At 31.2% G+C, this 14,435-nt stretch overlaps 2 protein-coding genes across 2 annotated transcripts; one reads left to right on the forward strand and one right to left on the reverse strand.

The window, feature by feature from the left end:
• The first annotated feature begins 6,501 nt into the window (after positions 1-6,501).
• Positions 6,502-6,840, forward strand: LOC115874859. Its single transcript, XM_030890157.1, has one exon. The coding sequence runs from the start codon at positions 6,502-6,504 to the stop codon at positions 6,838-6,840; it is 339 nt and encodes a 112-aa protein (XP_030746017.1).
• A 48-nt stretch (positions 6,841-6,888) lies between these two features.
• LOC115874860 (speckle-type POZ protein-like) lies at positions 6,889-14,429 on the reverse strand. Its single transcript, XM_030890159.1, has 5 exons — positions 14,352-14,429; positions 11,615-11,851; positions 11,312-11,559; positions 7,090-7,234; positions 6,889-7,030 (listed from the first exon to the last, which is right to left on the reverse strand). The coding sequence occupies exons 3-5, from the start codon at positions 11,540-11,542 to the stop codon at positions 6,927-6,929; spliced, it is 480 nt and encodes a 159-aa protein (XP_030746019.1). The 5' UTR covers positions 11,543-11,559; positions 11,615-11,851; positions 14,352-14,429; the 3' UTR covers positions 6,889-6,926.
• Between the last annotated feature and the right edge of the window lie 6 nt (positions 14,430-14,435).

Raw genomic sequence — 14,435 nt, forward strand, 5'->3', positions numbered from 1 at the left:
TATTACGTATTGCTCTGTTGTTATAAATAAGATTTATTAAAAAATGAAATATCATTTTAAGGTGTTACTTTTTTATCACACTGTCGCCCATACAAATATGCAGTTTTTTTAGTATTTGAGCAATTATTATTAATCAACGCAGTCAGTTAATGTAGTTTGAATACTGGAATCATATTAATTGATCCTCTTTAACAAATATTTAAACAGTTTTTTTTATTTTTTAATGAAATAAACGAATTATATCGACAATATTAGTATCTGTACTCTTAAAAATTTGGTACATCTTTAAACAATCTAAAATGTCAATAGTCCATGGGTATATTGATAAATAAGTTCTAAATTATGAAGAAATGCATTTTCTACGCAAACTTAAAGAGATAGGTAAAAAAATGGTATAATATAATTTGATACAGACAATTAAATTGTGCATCTGATTCTCGTTAAATATACAGGGTGTTCCATTTAAATTAAACAAGTTATTGCCATTTGTGCTAATAATTATTTAAAATAATTTTTTAGCACTCTGTATAAGGTAGTATTATTTTTATTATTGCAACACAATAACTGATCAGTAAATAAACTTCAGTAAATATTTAGTATTAAAAACTTTGATACCCTTTGGAGAAATGAAGCCTTAAAATTTTTACTGCAATTTCACAAAATTGAAAAATAAAACGGTAAGCTTTTAAGTATAATAAACCTTAATCAAATTTTACCTTGGTTTTAATCGTAGAAACTAAAAATGTAATAATATGGCTGTGGTGTTCTATTTAAAAAATACAACTTGATATTTTTTGACTTATTTGGGACACTCTGTATCTTTGTAAAATTATTTTTAAATTGTTCCTTGTTAGTCCTTCATCGAACCCAAAATTTCATAATTTGTAAAAATCACTTTTAGCTATACTTCGTGTCGTATGTGGTGAACAAATCTCTGTATAGAAAATGTTTCAATGTTTAAACAATGTGTTCTACAGCCATGACCTATGCATGTGAAACCTGGACAGTTAAAACATACATAAGGCATCATAAGGAAACTGCAAGTCGCACAACGCTCAATGGAGAGAAATATGCTGGGGAATAACCAAGAGAGACCGTAAAAGAATAGAGTGGATATTTATCGTAAAAGACTATAATAGATGTCATCCGCAGAATCAAATCCCCCAAGTGGTAATGTGCAGGACACCTGGCAAGGAGGATGAACAACAGATGACAACAAAAATTACAGCATGGGACACTTAATGAGGAATTAAAAACCCAGAAAACCGGACAACATTATGAACTGGACCCGCATAGCCAGCAATAGGCAAACCAATGGGCCCAACTACAAGAGAGAGTATCTAAATATGTGAAGGAGGCTACCCCATAATTGAAAATGGTTGAACAAGCTGAGGGATGATGATGATGACTATTTCTGTTTTATAATTTAAAAAAATTAAACTTCTTTCGGGAAGTCAATAATAAGATTACTAAAATAAATAAACATATATTTAATATAAATATAGTTTCACTTAATAGAATTCACTAGTATAATATATACACATAATGAATATGAAAAATAAATACAAAACCTACAAATATAAAAATGTGTTTAAATTTTAAATACAATTTACTTATATAAATACTACACTAATTTTTTTATGTATAAAAATTACATATATCAAAAATATTATTATTTCTAGTATTAATACATCATCTTAGTATATAGCTTGTCTAATCAGATCACATTAAAAAGAACGTTTATTTTTAAAAGTACTGATCTTAAATAAATATCAAGTCCTATCTTAAAAACTGTCAGGCAAAATACATCAGAAACAATAATATTACAACTAATAAAACCATTTTGTACTTTTGTCAGCGTAATCTTGTGATTTGGTTTAAATTTTATTCAGTCGCTCCAGGAGCCTCGGGGTGTTCCCGTACTGTCTAAATTACTCGACGAGCTTCCTATACTCTCGCAAGCTTCCATAAATAAGTCTGGGTTCACCATTTCCATAACTCTCCAAGCTAATGTTCTGCCACCTGAAACCAAAGAAATGATCAAGTTAGTTTTCATAAGAAGTATGGATTTGTGTGAAGTATGCATTGATGAATTGATAAAAAATATATTTTGTTTAAGCAAGGCAAGGATTATCGGAATGTCATCTTGGTCCAGAGCCACTACTGGGAATATCCAAATGTATAAAGCTTCATTCAGAACCTCGCAATTACTGGAATAAATTAGCGGTTTCAGTTACACTTTATACTTTTTAGTTCACTATCATTCACAATGTTTAAAAAACATAATTAATAATTAATAGAATATCCTAGTCACAGCTTGCGTTAGTCAGTTTTATCCATAGAGAAAGCCCAATACTCAGCTTATAAAACAATCAACTTTTGATTTCTAACCACTAATTTCTCTTGTTCGATGATAATCAAAGGCCGAAATGACATTCCTCGCAATTTTTTAAGTATAATTAGGGGAAAAGTTAAATGTTTCAGTAGACTGAAACATTTCAATTTTATTCAAAAATTTAATAATATTTTAATATTTCATTTAAAACTTTCTCCACTAATTGAATAATACTACCACTAATTTTGACGTTGTGAATGCTTAAATTGATATTAGAGGAACAAACTTCTACGCTAATTGAAACCATTGATTTATTCTACTAATTTTGAGGTTCTTAATGAAGCTTAAGCATTCAGAACGTCAGAATTAGTAGTAGACATTTTCAATTAGTAGAAAAAGCTATCAAACTTTTAACTTTTCCTCTAATTATACTTCAGAATTTGCGAGAAATGTCATTATCTTCAGTCAAGAAAAATTGTAGTTAGAAATCAAAAGTTGATTGGTTTAAAAGCTAAATATTAGGCTTTCTCTATTGATACACCTGACTAATGCAAGCTGTGGCTAGGGTATTCTATTAATTTTAATTGTGTTTTTTTAAACATTGTGAATGATCATAAACTAAGTAAGTATAAAGTGTAATTCAGTAGCTTGTCTCCAAAACTAAACAAGTCCTTGGTGCTTAATTTTACAGGAAATATAAAAAATGTTTCCAGGTTATACTAATCATAAAGTAAATTAAATTTTTGGTTATTAATTTCATACATATCCAAACCAATAAGCATACAAATTTTTGTAAAAAATAAAAAATTACTTTTAGTGTTATTTAAAAAAAAAGTTTGGACTTGTTCAGTTTTGTCTAAGACATATGGACTTGTTTAGTTTTGCTTAAAGTATTTTTGGGACTTGTAGATGTTTGTCAAAAAACAATTTTTAGTATTATATTAGAAAACATAAATAGCCCGTAAATTAAGCTTAAATATCGGTTGATAGGTGGCGGCAGTTGCTGCTTTTAAAATTGCTAAAAATTTTAAATTGGGACTTGTTAACGTTTGCTTTTAAATTAATTGTATTTCATTTAAAATGTAATGGCTTGTTGCTTTTTGAATCAAATCGTTCTGTATCTGAGACGTTTTTTCTGTTGCGTGACTTGTTAAGTTTTGAAGTAAACTACCCAAGCAGCATTTGGACATCGGGACAACGTTGTGTCACGCGACCAAACGTCGGGGTGCAACGTCGGCACAACCTCGTGCCAACCCTAGTCTGCACTAGTTTGGAGAATAATTTTTGGGTCGAAACGACGTTGGATACCAACGTTGGCTAGAAGCCTAATTTAGTACAAACTGCCACGTTGTTTAAAATCCTAATTCGCAGAAATACAAAACTAATATGGCGTCTAAGTCGCGTTTTATCCTAAATTGGGATAATTATAGTAAAAATATTATTTTTATGATTTAGTTAGAGACATATGTCAGATGGCAGTGAAGGAAAACAGAAACAAAGAAAGTATTTAAAATTAGTGGAGGATGTTTGAAGATCATAATTATTGAAACTACTTTAACCGACTCTGTAACTCGTTACCCAAAGGCAAAAAGTTAAACACAAACAACTTTATTGATAAATGTATTGTTTTCTACTTTGAAAAATACTAATGGGCCTTAAAATTAAAAGTTTTAAAAATTTTCTTGAATTTTTTTTTTTTGAAAAAATGAGAATAATTTATTCGCAGTCAGAAAAAATTGTTTTCGCGTGTTTTTAAGGGTCAAATATTTCAAGTTAATGTATTCAAAAGCAGGAATTGCTATTTTAGGAACAGAAACATTTTCTTATTTAATACATCATGGTGGCTTTCACTTTGTTGTTTTGGAATTAAGATGGAGTAGTTCAGTGGTAGCATACTGGACTAAATAAAAGTCGCAGTTCGGCCTTAACAGGTAGTATACTAGTCCCGAGTTTGCCTAATTTAGTCATCCTAGAGTCTAGATTGTGCCGCCCTCTATAATCCTAAATAAACGAGGAAGTGGATAAACTATCGGTAAAATATGTCGATGTATATTTAAATTTAGTTTTATATGTACCTTTTCTTATGTCCCATTTTAATTAAGTTTTTATAAAAACAAAAACAGCACTGGACTGTCTGACTGAACAAGAACAATGAAGTGAAATTTAAGATTTAAAGGTTATGGTTCAATACAGTTGCAAAAAGGTAGTGACTCGACGTCCTACCAACGTAAGAATAAAAATCTAAACAACGTTGGAATTAGTAAAACAGACGACGTTTGCATAACGTTGGTATAGGTCCTGAAACTGACGTCGGGAAAACTCTATATTGTCCAACGTTGTAACTACGTTGTCCGAGAATCACTAAAGATCACTTAAGCAAAAAGGTTACAAGACAACGTTTATTCGACGTCGCAAAGCTTCTACTTTGCTGTAGTACTAGATCAACGTCCGGCACAACGTTATAAAACGCCGTTTAAATTTATTTTAATACCTAAGGTGGGGAATTTAACTATTTTTTGTGGCTAATCCAACGTTGTGTTTTAGTAAACAATGTGGTCGCAAGTCGTGAAAATGCTACTTGGGTACCAAGTTCATAATCTAGTTTTCAAGGGACATGTTAAATTTTGGGGGAAAACTGGCATACAATCGATTTTAACCTACATTTTTAACAGGAATCGAGGTCTAACTCAATTTTACTGAAGTTACTGAATTGAAACCACTAATTTATTCCACTAATTGCGAGGTTGTAGAACGGAGAATGAGGCTTAACTCGTAGTAGCTAAAACTCTGGATCAGGGAAAAGCAGAATGTCCACTGGACAAATAGACAGGAGCATAGGCATAGCAAGGCCTTTATTTAAGGACCTAACTCTAAAACTACAAAAGAACTGCTAATGCTCTGCAGTGAAGACGTAAGTATGCCGGCTTACCAAGGTATAGAAGGAATTGAGAAAGCAACTAAATGATCTAGCTAGAAAAGGAACGAACACTCCACTAACTATGCTTTCCAAGTAGAAACCAACTTAAAGCGGGACTCAAGAACCTGGAAGGAACCATTCGTAACCTGGAATGGGAATCCTCCAACGGTCTAAGACACTCGATGGAATTTCTCAGAACTTACGACCGAGACCAAGGAACAAAGATTCAAAGATTGTCTTTGATTTAAGTAAGAACAATCTTCGAATTGTCACAGGGATTTTAACAGGACACTGTCTCCTCAACGAAGACCTCAGTAGAGGGGAGAATGGGGAAACAGCAGAACACCTCATCACAGTGCGCCTAGACGACAACTATTCGCGCCATAAACTTTGGTATGACTGATATCAGAGATGGAGAACTCTGTGTTTCCTGTAGATTGCAATAAATATCTTAAAACAGGCGCATAATATGTCATTGCGAGGTTCTGGGGTGCAACTTTGTTCAAGTTAGCAACCGATCATTTAGAAGCAATGTCGAATGCGACCTATAGCATGATCGGTACTATGTTCATTGCAAAACTATTGTTGCTTTATCAAATCGGGTATTCTCGGCAAATACTGCAAAATATGGTATCACTATCACACTCTTGCACACGTGTGCGACACGGTCTAGGCAGTCGCCTCGCCACAAAGCAAGAAATCAGTATATCGCTACGAATCGATGTTGCTACTGAACATAGTGCCTCAAGCTACACAATTACTTTGCTATCGCTTTGAAACATGCACAAAGTTGCACCCCTGGATCGCAAACGACCTTTTTGTACTAGTTTTAGGCTAATTTAGTTACGAAATAACCAGATTCTTTGACGATAAATACTTTCTCATTAATCGTGTGGATATTTTTAATTCTACTTAAAGAATTTCAAGTACTTCAGAATTTTAAGTAAAGATTTGCAATATTTGAAGTACTTATTGTGTAAATAATTCAAAATTCAAATATAAATAACTTACATTAAGTATGTATTTCAAATTTTAAGCATAAACACCTAAGAATTTAAGTTGGAATTTGAATTAGGGTAATTCAAAAAGGGTCCGAAAAAATTTTCAATTATTTTTTCTCGAGGACTGTAGCTCTGATGACAGGATTTTATTACTTGAAGTCAGATGTCAAAGCAAAATTATTTATGTAAAAAATCTAGTTCGTGCGAGGTTAACAGAGAATAACAAAAGACAATTACTGGCGGTAGAAATGGACGCGATAAGGAGATCAGCGCGAACATCAAGGCTGGATAGAGTAAGAAGCGAGACAATCATGGACAAAATGGGTAGACGAAAAACTATAGTAGAGGAACTAGAGAGTGCACAACTGAAGTGGTATGAACATGTGAGAAGGATGGACAACACGCGACTGCCTCAGAAGCTACTAAACTGGCTTCTACAAAAGAGAGAAGAAAACAGGGGAAGACCAAGGACAAACTGGATGGAGAGTGTCAAGAAGGCGATGAGCTCAAGGGATCTGCGTGACGGAGACTGGAATGAACGAAATCAATGGCGACTAGGTATCGCGCAACATCAAAGGACGTTTTAAAAGTGATTCTTATATATGAAGTAACCTACCTATGTGAACGTTCCCTTTATTTGTTCAGAGTCTTCACAGTAATGCAATGCAGCTTTCTAAAGGTTTTCACATCTGCATTGATCGGCCAGTAAAAGGATGTTGGCCACGTTGCTTGGAGTTAAACTTTCAATGAGATGACGTTCACAGAGACCCTTCAATCCTGTAAGTTTATAAATAAATATTTTAAATTTAATAAAAGAAAATTAAGTATTTCATTACCTTGTAAAGTGTAAATTGTACTAATTGGCAGTAATTTGGCAGCATACTTGTCCGCACAGTCAACTTTGTCAGTGTAGATATACCGAATAAGTTCACAAACAACTCCGTAAGAGTATTCAGGTAAGGCTAATGTGTACTTCATATTCTGCAAAATAATAACATTATTCATATTTATAAAATAAAACTAAGCCTTATTCATTAACAGGATGATTTTAACTAGGCAAATTTGACGTAATAGAAAAATTTACGTTAATTTTTTTAGTTTTGTTAAAACATGGTCAGATAAAGTTAAATAATCTCAGTGTATCTCTACATCATCTAATCTAGATTGTATTTAGAATAGTTCACAAAAGATAATTAATATAAATAATCCTTATATTCCTTAATCCTTTATATCCTTCCTAAACTCTGTAAAACCCTCTTAGCTACTAACATTTGTCAAAGCCCTCAGACTGTATGATGAGTTATAACCAAGAAAGAGAGACAAAATAGACATATAAGGTCGCGGTTATAACTTACTATCTAAAACATTTTATATATAAATTTTGCAGTTAGAATTACTTCTTTCATGGCTTAGTTTCTTTAAGCAAAAAATGTACCTAAGGGCTTCAAAGTTAGAAACTACTTCTGATATAAATAAAATATATTTATTTTTATTTTCAAAGAGCAAAATTATTACTAGTTGCTAGGCAAAAATCAGAAGCTAAAACTTGAAACTCATTCCTCGTTAGGATTATGATTATTTCCGTTATCTGTTAGGTGTCCGTGAAAACTTATCTATCAAACTTTGATATGAATACACAGAGTATTTACAAAGTATTGGGTATTTATTAAACTACTAAATTTATTTTTAACAAAAAATATAAAAAATACAAATGTTTAAACTGTGAGTTTAATAAAATAAGTTGCTATGTAATTTTATTTTAATTAATTATGAGAAAAAGGCATTAGAGAAATTCAAATTTAAAAGAATAATAGTTACTGATTTACTACCATTCAATAGAAGGATTAAGGAAGGTGTCAAACAATATAAAATTTTTAAATTTGTACGATAAAAACAGAACCTACGTTATTGTATCAATTTGAAATAGTTTAGTTAATTTGAGTTAGCTTTGTTTGACATTGCTCTTGTTAAATTTGATTTTTCGCGAGTTTGGTTTGCTTTTATATGTTATTTTATTCCTTATTTACTTTATAAGCGGTTTTATGTAAAGTGTATAAATTTCGGCAACTTGAATTACAGTGAGATTATATGAACGTGTGATCATTTCCTGATTAAAAACATGAATAAAAATCGAACAATTTTTTAATAGTGAAAGGATTATAATGGGAGTTTTTCAAAAATGGCGCACCCTTATAACTTTTTGATTTTTTCAGATACAAAACGAGATTTGATATGTTAGTATATATGATATAAATCGGGACTGATTGACGTATTCAATATATAGTTTAGGTAACTTGAACGTATCTCACATGAAGTGACTTTGATTTTTTAATGGTACCCTCGGTATTTTCTTACTTTATTTGATGAAAATCATAATATTGATATTTTCAATAAAAAAAGTATTTTTAAATCTCAATCTAGAGTACCATGACTGTGTTAAAACCACTAATTTTTAATCAATGAGCCTAGGAAAAATAGATTTGATCAGCTAATATTGTTCGTGTCTTTTCTGGCCGTCTAAAAATATTCCCAAAATTTTAATTATAATCCAATTTTTTCAAATGGAACAAGGGTGGCTCATTAGCATATTTGGAAAAGCATTTTTTACGAATAATTTGGTACCACATACTTGGTATTTCGAGTTAAATTGTCGTAACAATAATTTATTGTCGTGGCACTCTCGATTGAAATTTAAAATACAATTTTTTTAACACAAAATGTCAAAAGTTGACATAATATATACTTTGTGAGTCATAAGTGCAAATATTTTCAGGGGTAGTATATTTTGACCCCAGAAAGACAATTATGAGTTTTTTCGCGTGAAAAAAAAATTTTGAAAATTTTAAATTTTTGAAAAAAAAATTTTGAATTTTTGTTAGTTTTTAGTTAAAAAACATAATTTGTTGATAATATGGCAACATAGGTAGTAGACTAAATTTACTACAAAAAGAAAATCCAGAAAAGATCAAGTGGTTCTCAAAATTTTAGCAAAAATTCACTTTTTTTGGAAATTTTCAAAATAAAATATCTCGGTTATTTTGGATTTATTTGAAAAACGGTAAAGAGAAAATATGTTTCATTAATCGAGATCTACCAACCCCGAAAATATTTGCACTTATTTAAGACTCACCCTGTATAAATCTATACAGAATATAATTTTTATCAAATAAAGTAAAAAAACACGGTGTTATTTAAAAATGAGAAGTTGCAGTTGGTTGGAAAACCAAACCAAACCAATTCGAAACTAATTGATATAAATTAATCCAGATTTAGGTCACATTTTCTATCTGAAAAAATAAAAATTGAAAAACACCCGGTATATGACATATATTTATAAGTTGACAGTGATTATTCTTTAGCCTTATATAATTTGTTTTTAGTTGTTTCTTCGGTGTTGTGGCTATGGTTGCAGTAAAAAAGTAAAACAATAATTTTTCAACGTTTCGCATTTAATGTACTATGCTTCTTCAAGATTTTTTTTACTTTCGTCTTTTTTGAACTTTCCTATGTCTTTTTTTTTCACAATAAGGGGCCGTCCTCTGCCGGAAACACTGCGACCTGTGAGGCCTATTGTGTTTGTCCCTTTCTATATCTGCACCCATTCTCCTATCCCTGTGCCCTGCACTAACTTATGCAGGTCCTTGATAGGATGGGAGCATAGTTCCTCGGTGGAGTATTAGCACGAAAAGGTGATCGAAATTCGAAAAAAGCAAATGTGTTTAAGATTTCCACAAAAGATAAATGATAAGTTAAATCATGTCTGTCATGAATGGCGTTGCTATGGGTGTGTTTAGTTGCATTCATTTGTTTCAACGAAACGTCAAAGTTGTTACTTCTCAGAGATAAGAGGTAAATGGCTAAATTTTATGTTTAAAATTATAAATGATTGTTGTTCTGTTGCGCATTTTACGTTAATATTATTGTTTTGATTGAAAACGGCTCAGCAAGCTACATGTATGTATTCTACAAAAACATATTATTTATTTTGATATTCTCTATACTAACGATTTTTTTCAACAAAAAGTTAGGCGTTCAGAAAATTTGATTAAATTTGTGACATTTTTATTATACTTAGAGATTTAGTTGCGCATTTCGAAGAATTCAGCATATTGTCTATATACGTTTTACTTAGTAAACATTGGGCTTTCATACAGTAAAATAAAATACTGCGACTTTTTGCGACTTTGCTGATAAAATGAGAAAAATATTCTTCATTTCCTCTAATTTGCAAATCAGTGATATACTAATGCGAGGTGTAAACCGCGATGGCATTGTTGTGTACAAGGCGATCGCATTAGTGCCATTAGCAGTATAGCACAATTTGGCATTAGTAGCGGCATTAGTGATATGGGAATTGTTCGCGGATCAGTCGTAGCAATAGTAGTATTAGTTGCGATATTACTACTGGCACTGGTGATTTTTCTTTCTTTTTATAGAATCGACGAATTATCCTTTATTTTGTTCATATTATTTCCTCTTTAATTGAAAATAGCAATAATTTCTATAAGGTCTATCAACTATCGGTGTCAAATACCCCCCTGTGCTCCGGTTCTAGCCTAGCTTTCCCAAATAAAAAGTGTCGCTTGCGATCCAGAGCCTTGCAGTAACATATTATGTGCTACGCTGGTTCAGGATCTTTATCGCAGAGTCTGCAGCAAAGACTTCTTTGATACAGGTTGAGTTTGTTCAGGTAACACTTGACAGCCTATGTTCCTATGTCTTGGAGTAGTGTTTCTTATCGTTTCTTTACTGAGAATGTAATTCTGAGTAAAAAAACTAAGAAACACATTCAGAAATAGAATTACATTCTCAGTAAAGAAATGATAAGAAACACTACTCCAAGACATAGGAAAGACCAAAAAAAATCTTGAAGAAGCATAAGTACATTAAATTGCGAAACGTTGAAAAATTATTGTTTTACTTTTTTACTGCAACCATAGCCACAACACCCAAGAAACAACTAAAAAAAATTATATTTATAAGTGCATATAAAAATAGAAAGTTCATATATTTTACACATACATTGTTCACAATGTTAGATTAAGTAATGACACTTACTTTGTTATTTTCATCGCTACTTTCGTCCAATCTCTTGGCAAGCTTCTCGCTCCTAGTCCTCACTATCCAACTGTGCACCCTGATCGGATTCTGTCTATTCTCTTTATTCTCCGAATCGCAGTAGCACTCTACCACGGTATCTTTGTTCTCTTCGCACGTCATCAGCCTCGCCATATCCTGCGACAAACTGTGGACCTCTTCGTCGCTCTGAATAATCTGAATCTTGACCATAATCTTAATGTCCTTATCTAGTCGGGAAGAAAGAACTAAAAACAAGTTTCAAGGAACCAAAATGGCGCTTACTGCTATCGATGTGCCTGTCCAAGATGCCTAAGCTCTTGTAACCGACAGAGAGGAGTTCTTTGGTGTTCTGGAGGTTGAGCACCACGCTGGAGATGGGACAACACTCCCAGTGTTTGATGGTGGCGTCCCAAACTCCGAACTGGAACCGGACCCTCGCTTGACCGGTTTCCTCGGTCTCGCATCCGGTCAGGTTCAGGCAAACCACCAGGGGGTTGGTTACCTTTTTGCCGTTGGCACCTGAAATTGACAAAGGTTAATACATACTCCAAAAGAACAAGTCGTTTTAAACTAAAAAAATGAATGTTCTAGATCAAAAAATAAATAAAAATAAAGCATATTAAAAGTGGGACAAAACCAAATGCTAATAAATCCATGAACTAAACTTTAAACCAGGGTTGGAAAAGATCATGATTTAAAAAAAATCAGATTTATTTGATTTTAATTCAAAACAAGATTTAAATCGAATTTCCAAATGACTAGGACCTATTTCCAATTAAAATCCTATCCTAAATGGCTAAATCTTTATAACTCTGACCGATACCGATAACATTAACAATTCTACGGCGCGTTGTCATTTTTCCACATCGGTAACCAATATATTCCGCAAAAAAAGTCGCTCGCTTCAGATCAAAAGTATTTTTTTCAAACATCTCAAAAATATTAACTTTTGTCATTTTAACGCGTAGGCATAAAAGTAAAGCATTGTTACGCCTAAGCACAAAAGTACAAAAATATATTATTAAACTGATATTAAGTGTCAAATTCAACGAGTGTACAAATTTTTGCTCGATTACTGTTCATATTATTTGCAAGGTTTGAAATTGATTAAAAAATATTTGTAATGTTTTAAAAGAAATAGTATGTTCTATAGTAACAGAGTAAAAATGTACTTTTTGTGCCTCCCTGTAATGTCGGAATAGCTTTACGATGATCCTTCAAAGGTTAGGTTAGAGCATCGTCAAAATAAGTGTAATATTTACTACTAATAAAACAATACACTGTTGTTCGGAAATAGTCTTATGTCGAGAATGAAATTAGTATGTATTATCTAATGTCAAAGTGTAAAGTACTTACTGCAGATCAAAATGTCGGTAAGAATTTGGAAACATACAATCGATTCAAAAAAATATAAAACAACAAATTTTCTGGCAACGATTATAGATTCTCGGGAATGAAGATATAGTCTCTATATCAGAAGAACCTAGTTCTGCACTAGACTTTGTGAATGATATGTATCTGAACAGCGAATTTTTGTCACTTATACATAAATTTTAAAATAAGTCCCTGCGTTTAGCGGTCTAATGGCTTCACACGAAATTACTTCAAAAATAGGTCAAACATTTAAATTGATGAATGAAACTTTTATATAGTTGTATAACATATACAATTATTTTTCGATTTATTATTTGTTATATCTGTTATAGAAATATATTTTCTAGTTTTCTACGACACATTTTTATAACTATTACAGTTATTTTTTGGTTTATTATAAAGTTTCAATAATTTTTTTTTATTTAAATCACATGATTAAAATTAAAAAAATCACTTGATTTAAATCACGATTTAAATCATGCCAACCCTGCTTTAAACCATTAGGAAATTCTGCTAATTTTATACCTTCGACATTATGACATACTTTTCTAAGTAACAAATTTATTTAGAGATTATAAAGAGTTGATAAGAATTTATTTTATATACCTAAATTATTATGACAATTTCATGGTTTAACATCGCATCCTGATATTTCCTTGAATGAACGCCAAAAATAAAAATTTCTGAGAAAATGAAATACGAAACTTCCCGGATATGCTACTCTCAACGTCAATACAATAAATGTTTATTTTAATAAAGACCTTATACCAAAGTGTTATGAATAAGCAAACAGTTTGAATGCAAATTGTAAAGTTGAAATTAAAATTTTATTCATTAAAAACCAAAAAATAAGTAATATAATTTAAAAAACAAGCAAATATATAATACATAAAATCGAATAATAAAATATATAACTTTTTAAAATCATGAAGAACAATTACTAGAAATAATGTAATGGGGGATTTACTCTATGAAACGTGAATTCTTAAAATTTCTATGTCAATTAACTAAAATTAGTACTTGCTAAGACAAAAAATTGCTCAATGCCATGATATGTGAAAATTTCATTTAACACCATAATATAATAAGGATATTTTATTTATTTGTTTTTTAACAACTCTTCTCTAATTTGTCTTAACATTTTCGTAATTTTGCAGAACACTTTTCTTGTTTTTATTTTTACAATTCATTGCTTGTATGGTCTAATGATAGGGATATTTTTAACTTAAAACCCTGCATTATATTTTGTTATATTACTTCCAGTACTGCTATTTTTGAAATATTAAAAGTATTCGTATTAATTAAGATACTAACATTTAAATAAAATAATCCCAATTTTTTAGTTTAACCACTATAGGTAGGCAATGTAGATGCAAGTGCAGAAAGTATCAGAAAAACGTAATAATGCTTCTTGAATCAAAATGGGGCCACAATAAATTTAGAAAAAAAAGACTGCAAGTTGCTTTGAAAATTAGAATACTACTAATATTAAAAAATGACAAATGACATACTATTATTTTAGAATTGAGTTACCTTTGCCAAAATTGAACAGTAAAATTCATGAAAGTTGTTACAAAATAAATTTAAGAAAAAACTAATATTACTAAATAAACAAGCTAAATACTATTATTAATAATAAAATTACCTTTCCAGAAACGGACAGCGATATTCCAGAATGTCGTTACACCATTTACAGAACAACGAAAAGTTGGGCTATCCAAGAGGTCCC

This window comes from Sitophilus oryzae, unplaced genomic scaffold, assembly GCF_002938485.1.
Source record: "Sitophilus oryzae breed Bouriz unplaced genomic scaffold, Soryzae_2.0 scaffold_1303_pilon_pilon, whole genome shotgun sequence".
Taxonomy (NCBI): Eukaryota; Metazoa; Arthropoda; class Insecta; order Coleoptera; family Curculionidae; genus Sitophilus; species Sitophilus oryzae.